Genomic DNA, 18,618 nt, shown 5'->3' with positions numbered 1-18,618 from the left:
GAGTTTGCCTGGGACTGGTAAGTATCCGAGTGTGTGTGTTTGCTTGCTGAGGAAGTATCCGAGCGTGTGTTTGCTGGGAGGGAGCCTGAGTGAGTGTCTGATTGGCTGCTAGCCTGCAGGGGGCGGGCATTAGGGTGTCTGTGTGTTTGCGTCAGGGAAGCCTGGCTGTTTAAAAATAGCCGGAGCCTCGCGAACCAGCTGAGCGGCAGCGAACCAGCGGAGCAGCGGGGACAGCAGAGCAGCTCACAGCAGGAGTTTGCCTGGGACTGGTAAGTCTCCGAGTGTGTGTGTTTGCTTGCTGAGGAAGTATCCGAGCGTGTGTTTGCTGGGAGGGAGCCTGAGTGAGTGTCTGATTGGCTGCTAGCCTGCAGGGGGCGGGCATTAGGGTGTCTGTGTGTTTGCGTCAGGGAAGCCTGGCTGTTTAAAAATAGCCGGAGCCTCGCGAACCAGCTGAGCGGCAGCGAACCAGCGGAGCAGCGGGGACAGCAGAGCAGCTCACAGCAGGAGTTTGCCTGGGACTGGTAAGTATCCGAGTGTGTGTGTTTGCTTGCTGAGGAAGTATCCGAGCGTGTGTTTGCTGGGAGGGAGCCTGAGTGAGTGTCTGATTGGCTGCTAGCCTGCAGGGGGCGGGCATTAGGGTGTCTGTGTGTTTGCGTCAGGGAAGCCTGGCTGTTTAAAAATAGCCGGAGCCTCGCGAACCAGCTGAGCGGCAGCGGAGCAGCGGGGACAGCAGAGCAGCTCACAGCAGGAGTTTGCCTGGGAGTTCGCCTGGAGCGAGCCCAGTGAGGCTTACATCTTGCCAACGTCTCTGAGGAAGCTCCGTAGTAGGTAGGTGATATGGAAGGGGGGAATTCAGCTGTTGTGACCTGCACTGGATGTGCCATGTTTGTCTTTCTTCCACAGGACAGAAGCGACTTTGTCTGTACAAAGTGCAAGCTGGTCTCCATATTGGAAGAGAAGATTGAAGGTCTGGAGCAACAGGTAACGACCCTGCGTTGTATACGAGAGACTGAGGATTTTCTGGACCAAACTCAGGATAGCCTTCTAGGGGCACAAAGCTCTAAAGATGTAGAGCAGGTTGCACAGAGGAGCCAAGAGGCCAGTGAAGAAGCTTGGCAACATGTGACCTCCAGAAGAGGTAAGCGGAATGTCCGGGTTCCAGTAACACAGACACAGGTAACTAACCGCTTTCATGTTCTCTCCACAGGTACCAATGCGGAGAGTGGACCAGATGATATGTCTGGGGGGAGAAAGCGGAAGGAGACTCCGCTGGTTGGGAGGCATGAGATGCGATGTCCTGAGGTTGGAGGTTCCACGACCACCACTCCCAAGAGGAGAAGGCGGGTGGTGGTGGTCGGGGACTCTCTCCTCCGGGGGACTGAGTCATCTATCTGCCGCCCTGACCGGGAAAACCGAGAAGTCTGCTGCTTGCCAGGGGCTAAGATTCGTGATGTGACGGAGAGACTGCCGAGACTCATCAAGCCCTCGGATCGCTACCCCTTCCTGCTTCTCCACGTGGGCACCAATGATACTGCCAAGAATGACCTTGAGCGGATCACTGCGGACTATGTGGCTCTGGGAAGAAGGATAAAGGAGTTGGAGGCGCAAGTGGTGTTCTCGTCCATCCTCCCCGTGGAAGGAAAAGGCCTGGGTAGGGACCGTCGAATCGTGGAGGTCAACGAATGGCTACGCAGGTGGTGTCGGAGAGAAGGCTTTGGATTCTTTGACCATGGGATGGTGTTCCATGAAGGAGGAGTGCTGGGCAGAGACGGGCTCCATCTTACGAAGAGAGGGAAGAACATCTTTGCCAGCAGGCTGGCTAACCTAGTGAGGAGGGCTTTAAACTAGGTTCACCGGGGGAAGGAGACCAAAGCCCTGAGGTAAGTGGGAAAGCGGGATACCGGGAGGAAGCACAGGCAGGAAGGTCTGTGAGGGGAGGGCTCCTGCCTCATACTGGGAATGAGGGGCGATCAACAGGTTATCTCAAGTGCTTATATACAAATGCACAAAGCCTTGGAAACAAGCAGGGAGAACTGGAGGTCCTGGTGATGTCAAGGAATTATGACGTGATTGGAATAACAGAGACTTGGTGGGATAACTCACATGACTGGAGTACAGTCATGGATGGTTATAAACTGTTCAGGAAGGACAGGCAGGGCAGAAAAGGTGGGGGAGTAGCACTGTATGTAAGGGAGCAGTATGACTGCTCAGAGCTCCGGTACGAAACTGTGGAAAAACCTGAGTGTCTCTGGATTAAGTTTAGAAGTGTGTGCAACAAGAGTGATGTCATGGTGGGAGTCTGCTATAGACCACCGGACCAGGGGGATGAGGTGGATGAGGCTTTCTTCCGGCAACTCACGGAAGCTACTAGATCGCATGCCCTGATTCTCATGGGTGACTTTAATTTTCCTGATATCTGCTGGGAGAGCAATACAGCGGTGCATAGACAATCCAGGAAGTTTTTGGAAAGCGTAGGGGACAATTTCCTGGTGCAAGTGCTAGGGGAGCCAACTAGGGGGAGCGCTTTTCTTGACCTGCTGCTCACAAACCGGGTAGAATTAGTGGGGGAAGCAAAAGTGGATGGGAATCTGGGAGGCAGTGACCATGAGTTGGTTGAGTTCAGGATCCTGACGCAGGGAAGAACGGTAAGCAGCAGGATACGGACCCTGGACTTCAGGAAAGCAGACTTTGACTCCCTCAGGGAACAGATGGCCAGGATCCCCTGGGGGACTAACATGAAAGGGAAGGGAGTCCAGGAGAGCTGGCTGTATTTCAAGGAATCCCTGTTGAGGTTACAGGGACAAACCATCCCGATGAGTCGAAAGAATAGTAAATATGGCAGGCGACCAGCTTGGCTTAATGGTGAAATCCTAGCGGATCTTAAACATAAAAAAGAAGCTTACAAGAAGTGGAAGCTTGGACATATGACCAGGGAAGAGTATAAAAATATTGCTCGGGCATGTAGGAAAGATATCAGGAGGGCCAAATCGCACCTGGAGCTGCAGCTAGCAAGAGATGTCAAGAGTAACAAGAAGGGTTTCTTCAGGTATGTTGGCAACAAGAAGAAAGCCAAGGAAAGTGTGGGCCCCTTACTGAATGAGGGAGGCAAGCTAGTGACAGAGGATGTGGAAAAAGCTAATGTACTCAATGCTTTTTTTGCCTCTGTTTTCACTAACAAGGTCAGCTCCCAGACTGCTGTGCTGGGCAACACAAAATGGGGAAGAGATGGCCAGCCCTCTGTAGAGATAGAGGTGGTTAGGGACTATTTAGAAAAGCTGGACGTGCACAAGTCCATGGGGCCGGACGAATTGCATCCGAGAGTGCTGAAGGAATTGGCGGCTGTGATTGCAGAGCCCTTGGCCATTATCTTTGAAAACTCGTGGCGAACGGGGGAAGTCCCGGATGACTGGAAAAAGGCTAATGTAGTGCCCATCTTTAAAAAAGGGAAGAAGGAGGATCCTGGGAACTACAGGCCGGTCAGCCTAACCTCAGTCCCTGGAAAAATCATGGAGCAGGTCCTCAAAGAATCAATCCTGAAGCACTTAGAGGAGAGGAAAGTGATCAGGAACAGTCAGCATGGATTCACCAAGGGAAGGTCATGCCTGACTAATCTAATCGCCTTTTATGATGAGATTACTGGTTCTGTGGATGAAGGGAAAGCAGTGGATGTATTGTTTCTTGACTTTAGCAAAGCTTTTGACACGGTCTCCCACAGCATTCTTGTCAGCAAGTTAAGGAAGTATGGGCTGGATGAATGCACTATAAGGTGGGTAGAAAGCTGGCTAGATTGTCGGGCTCAACGGGTAGTGATCAATGGCTCCATGTCTAGTTGGCAGCCGGTGTCAAGTGGAGTGCCCCAGGGGTCGGTCCTGGGGCCCGTTTTGTTCAATATCTTCATAAATGATCTGGAGGATGGTGTGGATTGCACTCTCAGCAAATTTGCGGATGATACTAAACTGGGAGGAGTGGTAGATACGCTGGAGGGGAGGGATAGGATACAGAAGGACCTAGACAAATTGGAGGATTGGGCCAAAAGAAATCTAATGAGGTTCAATAAGGATAAATGCAGGGTCCTGCACTTAGGATGGAAGAATCCAATGCACCGCTACAGACTAGGGACCGAATGGCTCGGCAGCAGTTCTGCGGAAAAGGACCTAGGGGTGACAGTGGACGAGAAGCTGGATATGAGTCAGCAGTGTGCCCTTGTTGCCAAGAAGGCCAATGGCATTTTGGGTTGTATAAGTAGGGGCATAGCGAGCAGATCGAGGGACGTGATCGTTCCCCTCTATTCGACACTGGTGAGGCCTCATCTGGAGTACTGTGTCCAGTTTTGGGCCCCACACTACAGGAAGGATGTGGATAAATTGGAAAGAGTACAACGAAGGGCAACGAAAATGATTAGGGGTCTAGAGCACATGACTTATGAGGAGAGGCTGAGGGAGCTGGGATTGTTTAGTCTGCAGAAGAGAAGAATGAGGGGGGATTTGATAGCTGCTTTCAACTACCTGAAAGGGGGTTTCAAAGAGGATGGCTCTAGACTGTTCTCAATGGTAGCAGATGACAGAACGAGGAGTAATGGTCTCAAGTTGCAATGGGGGAGGTTTAGATTGGATATTAGGAAAAACTTTTTCACTAAGAGGGTGGTGAAACACTGGAATGCGTTACCTAGGGAGGTGGTAGAATCTCCTTCCTTAGAGGTTTTTAAGGTCAGGCTTGACAAAGCCCTGGCTGGGATGATTTAACTGGGACTTGGTCCTGCTTTGAGCAGGGGGTTGGACTAGATGACCTTCTGGGGTCCCTTCCAACCCTGATATTCTATGATTCTATGATTCTATGATTCTATGATTGTCATAACCCTTGGACTGGGGAGACTCACTCCACCACAGACTTCCTCTATGATCTTGTGCAAGTCACTTTGTTTCTCAGTCCCCTTCTGTACAAAGGGGATAATCCCACTGCCCTACTTCAGAGATGTTTCTGAAACTAAATACCCTGAAGCCTGGAAGGTGCTCAGATACTACAATGATGGAGGCTATATAAGAATCACAGATAAAGACAATGGGTAGCATTGGGCCAAGGATAGATTGCTGCGGATCCTCCTAGAAGCATTTGAAAATAGATTTCCCCCACACCCACACAGATTTTGTCTCTTGCTGAGTCCTGACCTTGCAATGACTCAACATGTGGAACGTTCTGCTCCGAGGAGTCCTGCTGAAGTCAGGGTGCTTAGTCTGGAACGTTGGACAGATGCATAAGCAAGTCAGTCCTTGCAGCATCAGGGCCTTGATGTTTGAGTCTTTTCAGCAAAGAAGAGTGAGCCCAGACTAAAAATCTTAAAAATGGGGTCTCTTTTTCACTCACTAGGTCCTGTTGCAGTAATTGAGGGTGTTTTGTGTAGCTACAAAAAGAAAAGGAGTACTTGTGGCACCTTAGAGACTAACAAATTTATTTGAGCATAAACAGACTCTCGGAGTCTGTTTTCAAAGTTTTTTTTTTTTTTTTTTGTCCAATGAGAGACTGTTGAATTGGAATTAATTTGCAAACTGGATACAATTAATTTAGGCTTGAATAGAGACTGGGAGTGGATGGGTCATTACAAAAGTAAAACTATTTCCCCATGAAGAAAAGGAGTACTTGTGGCACCTTAGAGACTGACAAATTTATTTGAGCATAAGCTTTTGTGAGCTACAGCTCACTTCATCGGATGCATTCTGTGGAAATTCGTTTTTTCCACTGAATGCGTCCGATGAAGTGAGCTGTAGCTCACAAAAGCTTATGCTCAAATAAATTTGTCAGTCTCTAAGGTGCCACAAGTACTCCTTTTCTTTTTGCGAATACAGACTAACAAGGCTGCAACTCTGAAATGTGTAGCTACAGTGGGTACAAAATGTTCAGCTAGATGTGACTTTTAAGTTGATGCCTCTTTAAGACTCATCAAATTTGTCCATATAGGAGCCTGCTCTTTACCGTTGCTACAGTCACCTGCAGTTGCTTGAAGTTTTTGCTGTTCTGGGGAGCAGCGGAGGGGTTTGCAGCATGCACTAAAGGGGTGTGAGCTTTTCACTTTCAACATTACAAAAAGGTCAATTTATTGGAAAAGTTTTGAGGAAAACCAGTTTTGCCCTCTGAGCTGAGGCTGAAAGTCTTTGACTGTTGTGTAGTCATCCTTTTTTTTCCCCTGGTGTCACGTTATTGACTTGAACTGGGACCATATAGAACATGGTTGCAACCAAGGTCCCGTAGTGGCACCAAATCTTGAATAAAGGGGGTCAAATAAGGTGTCTAAGACAAGGTTATGGTTTGCTGGTTCTGATTATGTGATCTGTGTGCATGTATCATTTTTGTATTTAAAGTTATAAGTATTACCTCTATCCTGTCTGTATTTCAAACTTGTGCTATGCTTCTGGGTGACACCCCAGACAAGTTGGTGTCAGCTCTGCCTAGCCTGATGGATGGCCCATTAAGGGCCATCAGCTATACAGTTGAGCTATACAATTGACCCATTAAGAGAAGGCAAACACACCTTGTGACTCAGCAAGCCATGCAGAGACATGCCTATGGACAGAACTCTGAAGTTTTTCCAGGCCATCTGATGGGCAGCTTGTCTTTGGAACAAAGAAAGAAAGAGACCACATGGGAAGAGACTATAAAAAAGCTGCTGCAGCTCCTCCATCTTGTCTTCAGTCCTGCTTCTTACTTCTGGAGGGACTTTGCTACACTGAAGCTTTGAACCAAGGACTGAAAGACCCATCCCAACTGAGGATGTACTCCAGAGACTTGATTTGAACCTGCAGTTTATTCTCACAGGTTTCAGAGTAGCAGCCGTGTTAGTCTGTATTCGCAAAAAGAAAAGGAGTACCTGTGGCACCTTAGAGACTAACAAATTTATTAGAGCATAAGCTTTCGTGAGCTACAGCTCACTTCATCGGATGCATTTGGTGGAAAAAACAGAGGAGAGATTTATATACACACACACAGAGAACATGAAACAATGGGTTTATCATACACACTGTAAGGAGAAAGAAAAGGAGTACCCGTGGCACCTTAGAGACTAACAAATTTATTAGAGCATAAGCTTTCGTGAGCTACAGCTCACTAAAACGTCAAGAATTATAACATTCAAAAACCAGTTGGAGAACACTTCAATCTCTCTGGTCACTCGATCACAGATCTTAGAGTGGCTATACTTCAACAAAAAAGCTTCAAAAACAGACTCCAAGGAGAGACTGCTGAATTGGAATTAATTTGCAAACTGGATACAATTAACTTAGGCTTGAATAGAGACTGGGAATGGATGAGTCATTACACAAAGTAAAACTATTTCCCCATGGTATTTCTCCCTCCCACCCCACCCCCCACTGTTCCTCTGATATTCTTGTTAACTGCTGGAATTAGCCTACCTTGCTTGTCACCATGAAAGGTTTTCCTCCTTTCCCCCCCCTGCTGCTGGTGATGGCTTATCTTAAGTGATCACTCTCCTTACAGTGTGTATGATAAACCCATTGTTTCATGTTCTCTGTGTGTGTGTATATAAATCTCTCCTCTGTTTTTTCCACCAAATGCATCCGATGAAGTGAGCTGTAGCTCACGAAAGCTTATGCTCTAATAAATTTGTTAGTCTCTAAGGTGCCACAAGTACTCCTTTTCTTTTTGCAGTGTATTCTGTCACTGCTGCAAGCCTGAACCAAGAACTTTGCCATTACTTTATGTAATTGATTCCATTTAACCAATTCTAGCTCTCATCTATATCTTTTTCCTTTTATGAATAAACCTTTAGATTTTAGATTCTGAAGGATTGGCAACAGGGTGATTTGTGGGTAAGATCTGATTGTATTGACCTGGGTCTGGGGCTTGGTCCTTTAGGGTGTATTGACCTGGGTCTGGGGCTTGGTCCTTTTTTTGTTTTACTGGGGTATTGGTTTTCATATCTATTCGTTTCCATAACAAGTGGCACTGGTGGTGATACTGGGAAACTGGAATGTCTAAGGGAATTGCTTGTGTGACGTGGTTAGCCAGTGGGGTAAAACCAAAGTCCTCTCTGTCTGTCTGGATTGGTTTCCCAGGCTGATAGGTGGAAAGTGATGGGGGGAGGGTTCCGTGAGCTGCATTTTAACTGTAAAAGAGCCACATGTGGCTTGGAGAGCTGTGGTTTGGCTTCCCCTGCAATATAACCTAAAGTACGTAAGAATAAGAACATAAGAATAGCCCTACTGGGTCAGACCAATGTTCCATTCAGCCCAGTATCCTGTCTTCCGACAGTGGCCAGTGCCAGGTGCCCCAGAAGGAATGAACAGACCAGATAATCATCAAAAAGAAAGGGAGTACTTGTGGCACCTTAGAGACTAACAAATTTATTTGAGCATAAGCTTTCGTGAGCTAGTCTCTAAGGTGTACTCCTTTTCTTTTTGTGAATACAGACTAACATGGCTGCTACTCTGAAAGGTAATCATCAAGTGATCCATCTCCTGTTGCTCATTCCCAGCTCCTGGCAAAAAGAGGCTAGGGACACCATCCCTGCCAGAACTAGGCACAATAACACTAAAGCAGATACACGAAGGTTACCATCTGCTCCTCTGCTCTAATGTGGTACATTTCCCTGTGCAGCCCAAAATGACTTTAGCCTTTGTAGTTGCTGTATATCAATGTTTAGCTCTATCTCTGCCCACTCTTAGCATCACGGCTTCTTGTTTTCTTTCTCCCAGGGTGTCCCTGTGTTTCTGATTATTTTTTCTATGATAAATCTCATTTGATTATTTCCTGCCCCTGTTCCTCATCTCCAAAAGGGCACAGAGCGATTCTCTGCCCTCTGTAGTAGCTACACGTTTAGCATGGTTTCAGAGTAGCAGCCATGTTAGTCTGTATTCGCAAAAAGAAAAGGATTCCTTGTGGCACCTTACAGACTAACAAATTTATTTGAGCATAAGCTTTCGTCAGCTACAGCTCATTTCATCGGATACATTTAGCATGCTTTCCACTAAAGTTGGTAAAGATTCAGAAGGAATCGTTTGTACAATGTGCCTGGCTAATCTGTGTAACGCTTTATTTTGCACAAGATGACGAATTACTCTACATTAATGGTGCTGCGAGGCTACTGGGAAAAGTGAGTGTCTTGTGAAATAAAGAAAAATGCTAGCAGAAAATAATACAAAGAGGTGGTGGTGCTCCCTTAAAGTCACATGGTCTCATGGATGAAGCCCAGGGTTAGGAAGCAGGAGGTCCTCAGCTCAGTTCCTACCCCTGCTGCTGACTGGCCTCAGTCTGCACATATAGCACTTCACAGACCTTAATCAGGCCCATTTTACAGATGGGGAAATTGTGGTGCAGAGGTGAGGTGACCTGTCCATGGTCACCGCATGTCAGTGTCAGAATCAGGGTTGGAAGCCAGTTCTCACGTTTAGGTCCTAGCCTGGTCTCCTGGAGCAGAGCATCACCTCGGAGGTGGTACCCCATCTGTGCAACAGGAGCCTCTACTCTATTACCCTGAAGTTTGCACCATGCTACATCTGTCAGCTTCTCCAAGGCCACCCCTAGGCAAGGTACAGCCTCCGACCTCCTCCCCCAACCCCCTTCCCGGTCCACAAGCAAGATCCCCTCCACTCTTGCCATGCTGCTTACAGCGAAGTAGGTTACCCATGGTTGTTCCCTTTTCCCACCCTGCCTCTGAGGCTGTCTGCTTAGAATGAGTTCCTAGGAGCCAGAATGGTCTCTTCTGCTAGTATGTCATGAGTGCTACTGGAACCAAAGGGCAGTCACAACACTACCGGGGCTAGTGCGGCTACAGCCCACAGCCCAGAAGGTTGGTGGTATCCTGTCCTTTTTACAGACCCATGGGTGAATGACTTGCTCTGTGCTGTGGCCGAACAAAGTCCTCTATCCCAGAACTCATGCTGCTGGAGACACCCCCTCTAGCCAGACCGATTTTGGGATGGGAATGGAGGCCCAGGCTGCCCTCCCTTTGGGAAAGGCTTTCCACCTGCAGAAAGGAACTGCAGCAGCCAGCTACGCCACAAGGGTCCAAGCACAGGAGGAAGCAACAGGCATGGAAGGTGACTCATTACACATAAAATTAATTTATTTTCCCTCTGTTTATCGGCTGTGGCTTGGCCACTGGAGCAGACTGTATCCCGACAGCCCGCTCTCACCAGTGCTGCCTAAGCAGAAGCCTCCCCGCTCCTTTCCCATGTGCAGGAGCAGCCCAGATCTGCCTTTTGTGAGGGGGTGGGGGCAGGAAGGGTCAGTCAGGTGCCATGTGAGCCTCCCTCTGGGGAGCGGCAGCAGCAATGCTGCTGGCGCCCAGTGGGCCACATGGAGCCACAGTGGTGGTTGGGCTACAGCTTAGTGCAGCATGCTATTGCTCTGCTCCTCGAAGGCCATCTTGCCCAGGAGTTGGCTTTCCAGCTCCACATTGCTCACTGGCAGCTGGAAGAAGTTCATCTCAGCTGCCAAAGCAGCCATGGCAGAGGGGTCCTGGCCAAACTGGGCCCGCAGCATCATGTCCATTTTCTCCAGGCGCCGCTTGAGCCTCTTGGCCTCACGCTCCCGGATGAGCCGAGCCTGCCGCTTCTCCGGGGTCTCATTAGCGCGTTTCAGCCTCATGGCCTCCCGGTCCCTCTGCAGCCGCCTCGCCCGCTGTTCATCTGTCTCTTGCATGCGCTGCAGGCGCTTAGCCTCTCGATCCCGCATGCGCCTCACCTCCCGCTCCTCTGGCGTCTCATTGTCCCGCCGGCTCTTCTTAGCCGTGCGCTCCCGCTCCAGGCGCTGAAGCCGCACTTCTAGTGGCTCATTCTGCCGGCGAAGCGCCCACTTGCGCACGCCAGGAGCCTGTGCCTCCAGCAGCTTGCGATAGGCAGCACAGTTGTTGCACACTAGGAGGATGCCCGCAGGATACACGGGGGCATTAAAGGCAACGTCCTTCTCCTCAGTACCAGAAGGGCCCTCGCTGGGCGGGGTGGGTAAGGAATCTGCACTAAGCAACTCCGGCAGTTTCTCACTGGAAAGCAGAAAGAACAGACTCAAGGATCTCCTGTTGACACTGTGCCCTGCAAGAAGCCCCCCGCATAGGGGAGAGGCAATGACCCAGCCACTAACAGCCCACGATGGTGGTGTGCATCAAGGGCTTTGGTGATGCTAACATGCCTAAAAAGAACAGGAGTACTTGTGGCACCTTAGAGACTAACAAATTTATTTGAGCATAAGCTTTCGTGAGCTACAGCTCACTTCATCGGATGCATTTGGTGGAAAATACAGAGGGGAAATTGATATACACACAGAGAACATGAAACAATGGGTTTTATCATACACACTGAAAGGAGAGTGATCACTTAAGATGAGCTATTACCCGCAGGAAGGGGGGGGAAAGGTGGAAAACCTTTTATGGTGATAATCAAGGTGGGCCATTTCCAGCAATTAACAAGAACATCTGAGGAACAGTGGGCTACAAGCCGTCAGGAACAGTATCCCCGATAATGTCACGGCTAACCTGGTGGCTGAACTTTGTGACTTTGTCCTCACCCATAACTATTTCACATTTGGGGATAATGTATACCTTCAAATCAGCAGCACTGCGATGGGTACCCGCATGGCCACACAGTATGCCAACATTTTTATGGCTGACTTAGAACAACGCTTCCTCAGCTCTCATCCCCTAATTCCCCTACTCTACTTGCGCTACATTGATGACATCTTCATCATCTGGACCCATGGAAAAGAAGCCCTTGAGGAATTCCACCAGGATTTCAACAATTTCCATCCCACCATCAACCTCAGCCTGGACCAGTCCACACAATAGATCCACTTCCTGGACACTACGGTGCTAATACGCGATGGTCACATAAACACCACCCTATATCGGAAACCTACTGACCGCTATTCCTACCTACATGCCTCTAGCTTTCATCCAGACCACACCACACGATCCATTGTCTACAGCCAAGCTCTACGATATAACCACATTTGCTCCAACCCCTCAGACAGAGACAAACACCTACAAGATCTCTATCATGCATTCTTACAACTACAATACCCACCTGCTGAAGTGAAGAAACAGACTGACAGAGCCAGAAGAGTATCCAGAAGTCACCTACTACAGGACAGGCCCAACAAAGAAAATAACAGAACGCCACTAGCCATCACCCCCCAACTAAAACCTCTCCAATGCATCATCAAGGATCTAAAACCTATCCTGAAGGACGACCCATCGCTCTCATAGATCTTGGGAGACAGGCCAGTCCTTGATTACAGACAGCCCCCCAATCTGAAGCAAATACTCACCAGCAACCACACACCACACAACAGAACCACTAACCCAGGAACCTATCCTTGCAACAAAGCCCGTTGCCAACTCTGTCCACATATCTATTCAGGGGACACCATCACAGGGCCTAATCACATCAGCCACACGATCAGAGGCTCGTTCACCTACGCATCTACCAATGTGATAGATGCCATCATGTGCCAGCAATGCCCCTCTGCCATGTACATTGGCCAAACTGGACAGTCTCTACCTAAAAGAATAAATGGACACAAATCAGACGTCAAGAATTATAACATTCAAAAACCAGTCGGAGAACACTTCAATCTCTCCAGTCACTCGATTACAGACCTGAGAGTGGCTATCCTTCAACAAAAAAACTTCAAAAACAGACTCCAACGAGAGACTGCTGAATTGAAATTAATTTGCAAACTGGATACAATTAACTTAGGCTTGAATAGAGACTGGGAGTGGATGGGTCATTACATAAAGTAAAACTATTTCCCCATGGTATTTCTCCCCCTCCACTCCACCCCCCCACTGTTCCTCAGAAGTTCTTGTTAAGTGCTGGAAATGACCCACCTTGATTATCACCATAAAAGGTTTCCTCCTTCCCCGCCCCCGCCTCCTGCTGGTAATAGCTCATCTTAAGTGATCACTCTCCTTACAGTGGGTAAGATAAAACCCATTGTTTCATGTTCTCTGTGGGTGTATATAAATCTCCCCACTGTATTTTCCACTGAATGCATCCGATGAAGTGAGCTGTAGCTCACAAAAGCTTATGCTCAAATAAATTTGTTAGTCTCTAAGGTGCCACACGTACTCCTTTTCTTTTTGTGATTACAGACTAACACGGCTGCTACTCTGAAACTTAACATACTTAGACATATTTGCCAGGAACACCCACGTAAAGGGTGTGGGGGCAATGTCAGCAAAGAATTAAGGCTGGGGAGACTGAATTCGGGAATTACCCAGTTAGCCGCTCAGATGCCCCAGCCCTGGCACCTTTGGATTTCATGCTTCAGTTGTAATTCTACTGAACAGCTCATGCACCAGAGCCAGGGCTACCTGTATCCAGAGCCTCACAACCACCTTCCCTGCCCGGAGACTTAGTGCCCACGAAGCTTCCTCCAGGAAGGACAAAGGGCAGGGAGCAGCATGGGACTGAGCTTGGCTTAGTGCTCCACCCCACATTGGAATTTCTAGAGTAAAGGAAACAACAGTGCTTTCCTGTAGCTGGAAATCCCAGTGGGCTCTGCATGGCTTGGTCTAGGACTTAGGGAGGCAGTCCTAGACAGCATGGTCAGGGATTTCTAACCATGAGCACAGACTCTGGATCTGCCTGTCGTGAGGGACAGCTGGAAGTAGGCTCCCTTGGGGAATAGTTCCAGCTCTCCTACAAGGGCAGGGTGGCAGTAGTTCATGTTTTACTCCAGTCTCCAAAGGCTGAGGTGATCAGTCCGGTGGCTTCACCTGAAGCAGCCCTGCTAATTGTGACTCTTGGGGCCTGAGGTGTCTGCATGCAACCCCAACCGAAAGCGGGAGGAAAGTCTCACCCTTTGAATGTGGCATGGCTGGTGAAGCGCGCCCCACACACTGCACAGTTTGATAGTTGGTCCTCTGAGTGGATCAGGAGGTGTCGTCCCAGGGACCCAGGGGAGCTGAGGGCTCTGCCGCACACTGGACACATGTAGCTCTTGGCACTGACCACAGCTGCTGTGTGCTGCAAAACAAGCCCTAGGTTTTCAGTGACCAAACTGCCCAGAAAGCCTGCCCTGCCTGTTAAATGCTCAGGGGGTATGGAAAAATCTTTCAGCTCCTCCCCGTGGTTTGGTACTTGGCTCACCCCTGTTGCTATCACCAGAACCTTTGTCTGTAGATTCCCGACAAAGCCCAAGCACCTTGAGAATGAACTGCAGTGCTAGGCATGTTGGTTATGGGAGGTGAAGCATGTTTACAGCTGCATGTTGGTGCATGGGGAGGCAGTTAGGGCTCAGGCCCTTAGAGCAGAAGGGCCTGGACCAAGTCCACTTGCAGTGTTCACTGCTGCAGCTGAGGGAGCACTTCCTCTGTGTAAAGCGTGATCGAGCTAACTTAGGCAAGGTGCCTGCAAACATGTGCACGCAAAACCAGCCTCACTGTAAACGGCAACTGGGAACTGAGACTGGGTTAAAATGAAAGGCCTACAGAAGGGGTGACTTTTTTCAGTCATACCAAAGGGGCTGCCCTTGATGGCTTCTGGTTTGGGGCGGGAAAGTGTTTCATTACTAGTTGTACAAACATTAACTTGGTGGGGGGTGAGGGCTGAGACCACGGCTCTGGGAGGCCCCAGCAAGGGCCGGCCTGAGGCAGAGCTGCAGCTCTCTCTGTGAAAGAGCAACTGTTTAGATAGGTGGAACCCATGATAGGACTGGCTAAGCCAGCAGGATGGGTCTTGCCCCAATGCACACTGCAAAGCAGTTTCTGTGCCTAGTTTGAAAACAGCTGGAGATTCCCAACCGGGGCTGAAATTAGCTGAGGTCAGCCCCTGGAGTTGTGAGATGGGGTGTGGCAGAGAAGCTCACGTTCCAGAGCGCTCGGCTAATTCTTCACCCACTATTCTGGTTTGCAGTGTCTACAGTCACCTTCAATTACTTTCCAGCTGGAAATGTGTCTTTGCTTCTGACAAAATCAGAATCAGGATAACCCTGCAGCCCCTCCTCCAGTGTCAAGTCTGAACTTGGGGCCAGCAAAGGGCTCCTCCAGTCCTTCTATCACTTCAGTTCCTTTCACCCACCGAGAGAGGGCTGAGCCCTGGTTATCTGAGTTCATACGGAAGATGTTTCCTGGGAAAGACATCTCCTACCTGGTACACGTGAGCAATGAGCTGCTCTCTGCTCCCACATTCCAGCTGGCAGAGTGGGCACTGCGACAGTCCCAGCATGGGTGCTGTATTCAAATCTTCAATCACCTAAGAACAAGGAGACGCCAATTCAGTAAGAGTCAGGAAAAGAGATTTCCTTCTCGCAGCCCACCCCACTCTCATGTGCACTGCAGCAGGACCCTACGTAAACCCTTCTGCCTCACCTCACCTCACCGCCTGCACAGCTCAGACAACAGGCCCGACCTCACGGCATTCTGACCCAAGTCCTTGGCAGTGGGGGATTATTCCCAGCTCCTCTGTACAAACAGGAGGAAAAAGCTGGCCCCAGGCAGAGCTTCTATAGCCCACAAGGCAGAAGAGTCAGAAGCGCCATGGAGTCCACAGGTTTCTTGTGGACAATGCATAGGGTTGGCTTTTTCCTCCTGTTTGCATGGAGGAGGCATTGGAATAGTTCCCGCACTGCCAAGGACCCAGCTGGTACAAGGCAGAAATGTTGGACATGGAAGACACTTGGGACTGGCTGACAAGGTGAGCGAGGTAATATCCTCATCCACCCTCTCTTTAATATTCTGGGACCCACATGACTATAACTACACTGCATGGGTCTGGGCAGCAAACAACAGCTCAGAGAAGGGTGGATGGAAGTGGATCAGAGAGAGAGGAGAGTGGGGACGGGAGCAGCTGAGGATTCTGTCCAGTGCCATGTCCCGAGAGTGGCTCAGTTGAGCAGATGTAGCTCAGCTTCCCTCTGCCACCCCTTCGTCCCCTACCCCAGAGCGGCTGCTCCTGGCAGTCCGAGAGCTCCCCAGAACCAGTATCCTACATGTGTTTAGAGAAGGCAAGATACATAGCACCACTCCCCATAAAGAAAACGGAGCCAGACCTCACTAGGTGCCCACGCGCCTCCATTCTGGGGAGGTGCCAAAACATACTGCAAGGGAGTGAATTGCTTGCCTCACTTTCTCCAATCCGTTGGTTTCCAGCTACAGGCTGCTCTACATTTTCTAATTCCTTTTTCACTTTCACCATTGTGCCATCCTCCTCAGAAGTGTGAGAAGAGACTTCATCCTGAGTGGTCTCCTCTTCCTCACCATCGCTGTCACCTGGAACACACAAACCAATCACTCAAGGCCCTACGCAGCACCTTAAGGCCAACCCCTAAAACAGTCAATAGCTACAGGACTCATCAAAGTGTACACACACACCCTGCACCCTCTAACCATCATACAATCAGTCTCCTCCATCCATTACCCGAAGGTGCCGAACTCACTGCTGCTGGAGTCCTGATCCTGCAACTGGTGAATTGTCGGCCGCTGATCTCCAAAGGCTCCAGGGAAGTCACTTTTCATCATGGCCTGGCGGGCTTGCTCCTCCAGCCCTGCAAAGACTTGCTCCCCTGGCAGCCACAAAGACAGAACAGTCAGATGGCTGTTTTTCCATAGCACTCACTCTTCAGTATGTTCTCCCAGGAGCTACATTCAGGCACTGAGCTACTCAGACACAAGAGTCCCCACCTCTTATCAGCCTCAAGCAAGAATCTTCTGAAAGGTCTGCATTGTCCTGCCCCATGGCACCAACACCCTTGTGCCTGCTTAGCATGGGGATAATTGTTAGAAGCTGGTAGTAACAAACTCCTGACCCCAGCCACCCCTCCTCACCAAAAACACATTGCGCCTTGCCCATCCTCTCCCTACATCCCCTGCCTGGCACACGGAGCCAGCAGAAACCCTCTTCTATCCCAAGATATGCTCATGCCATAGCCAGATGGGACCGGCAGGGTCTGCTTTCACCATATGGTCACACTGCCAGCAGGGGCGACTGATGTAAAGAATTGGTTTTTAATCTTGTTTTGTATTTATAATTAGGGTTTTTTTTAAAAAAAAGGTTGATTCTCATTGATTGGTAACCATTAAAACAGGTTGATTTGCAGCTAAATGTAGCTGTTCCACTAGATTCGGCAGGTTTCTGCTAAGCAGCAGTATGTGCTATATTTATACATATTTAAGCAATTATACAGCTTAGTCAAATTCTTAATGGTTACATGTTTTATATTTTGTTAGCAAATGGTAAGTGCTACATTTGATGATCTGTTTTCTTGGTGAGCTGTGTCAAGCTGCATTTGGAAATTGGAATTCAATTAAAAATGCACAGACTCAGCATTGTGACATTGTTACGCCCTATGTCCAGGGGGATTATTTTGGGGAAGTGCTGTGGCTTGTGTTATGCTGGTGGTAAGACTACTTGAGCACCAGGGTCTTCTCTGGCGTTGGACTCTAAGACCATTGTTTCTCATTAGCTAAACAGAACTACTTGAAATGTGCTGGATACACTGGGAAAAATGAATTTATCTAACTCTGTTTTGCATCTCCACTGGGTCTGTGAAAAGCTGTATTAGTGGCAGTTAGGGCAGTGACCTGACTGGGGCCCAGAGCCACAAAAGCACTTACATGCCTAAGCCTCAGGGGGAGCTGCCCAAGTGCCAGGTTTGGCTCTACTGCAATCCACAAAACTCCCATCAAACTCTGTAGGTGCCTAAACTCATTTGGCACCAAAGTTTCTGCCTCGGGGTGTGTGTACTGCTGTCTCCCACTAGACTTCTGGGTGCCTGTCTCACATCCAAGCCCCAGGGCATTCCATGAACCAGGGGAAGAGAAAGGATTTGCACAGGGCTCTGCCACCTTTCCAGAGAGCACTCTCACTGCTGAGCTATAGGCTATTCTGATGTGGGGCTGACTTGGTCACCACTGCAGATAAATACTCCAGCAAGACCATGGGAATGAGGCTGTAGCCCAGTAGTTAAGCCATCTGCCTGAAAGCAAGCAGACCCTGGGCCACTCCCCCTGCTCCGATCACTCCTTCAGTATTTCTCCTCTACCAGCCCACATTTTGTATGACACCATGAGGTGCCTACCTCATTCCCGTAAGAAACCCCGTCAGCACCTACGCTGCCTGGCTGCAGGGCTCGTTAGCTGCAGCTTGCGCTTAGGCACCTTTCTCCGAAGAGGGATGGGGGGCTTAGCACACACCCTTGGCACATCTCCCTTTGGCTCCCTTAGGCGGCCCCTTGCCTGGTGTGCTGGCTTCTGTGGTTCCCGTTCTTAGGCCTCTCTCGGTCCATGGATTGTATAGAGGCCACAGCACCTAACTCAGCTCTACGGATCTCAGCATTGGTCCTGTGCAGCGTGACACTGAGGGTTGCAACCTCTCTGTCCCATTGTGAATCCCACCCATGGCACCTCCCTGCCACGACACTAATGGTAGCTAGGCGCCTAAATACCTTGAGGATCTGGGCATCTGGCCTTCAAGATTTCAGAACCAGTAGCTCTCACCCATTCACACCTCATTTTTATTCATTGACTGGACGAGGAAAACAAACTTTCCTGCCAGTTCAACTCCTAGGCGGTGCTCAACTTTGAAGTAACCAGTCACTGAACTGAACTTGCTAAACCCAGGGTTGTGAGTTCAATCCTTGAGGGGGCCATTTAGGGATTTGGGGCAAAAATTG

General features: G+C 49.3%; 1 protein-coding gene across 2 annotated transcripts; it reads right to left on the bottom strand.

Annotated features, from left to right (window-relative positions):
- Positions 1 to 10,054: 10,054 nt before the first annotated feature.
- ZNF821 (zinc finger protein 821) lies at positions 10,055 to 18,556 on the bottom strand. 2 transcript variants are annotated; one of them, XM_043495028.1, is made up of 5 exons: positions 16,365 to 18,556; positions 16,068 to 16,216; positions 15,096 to 15,200; positions 13,807 to 13,973; positions 10,055 to 10,990 (listed from the first exon to the last, which is right to left on the bottom strand). In XM_043495028.1, the coding sequence occupies exons 2-5, from the start codon at positions 16,140 to 16,142 to the stop codon at positions 10,336 to 10,338; spliced, it is 1,002 nt and encodes a 333-aa protein (XP_043350963.1). In that variant the 5' UTR covers positions 16,143 to 16,216; positions 16,365 to 18,556; the 3' UTR covers positions 10,055 to 10,335. The 2 variants fall into 2 exon arrangements, with proteins under 2 accessions (XP_043350963.1, XP_038224297.1); XM_038368369.2 differs by having other exon boundaries at positions 16,384 to 18,555.
- Positions 18,557 to 18,618: the final 62 nt, after the last annotated feature.

Source organism: Dermochelys coriacea, chromosome 12 (assembly GCF_009764565.3).
Source record: "Dermochelys coriacea isolate rDerCor1 chromosome 12, rDerCor1.pri.v4, whole genome shotgun sequence".
Lineage (NCBI taxonomy): Eukaryota > Metazoa > Chordata > Testudines > Dermochelyidae > Dermochelys > Dermochelys coriacea.
The sequence above is the reverse complement of the archived record's forward strand: the minus strand, read 5'-3'. Positions and strand labels throughout refer to the sequence as shown.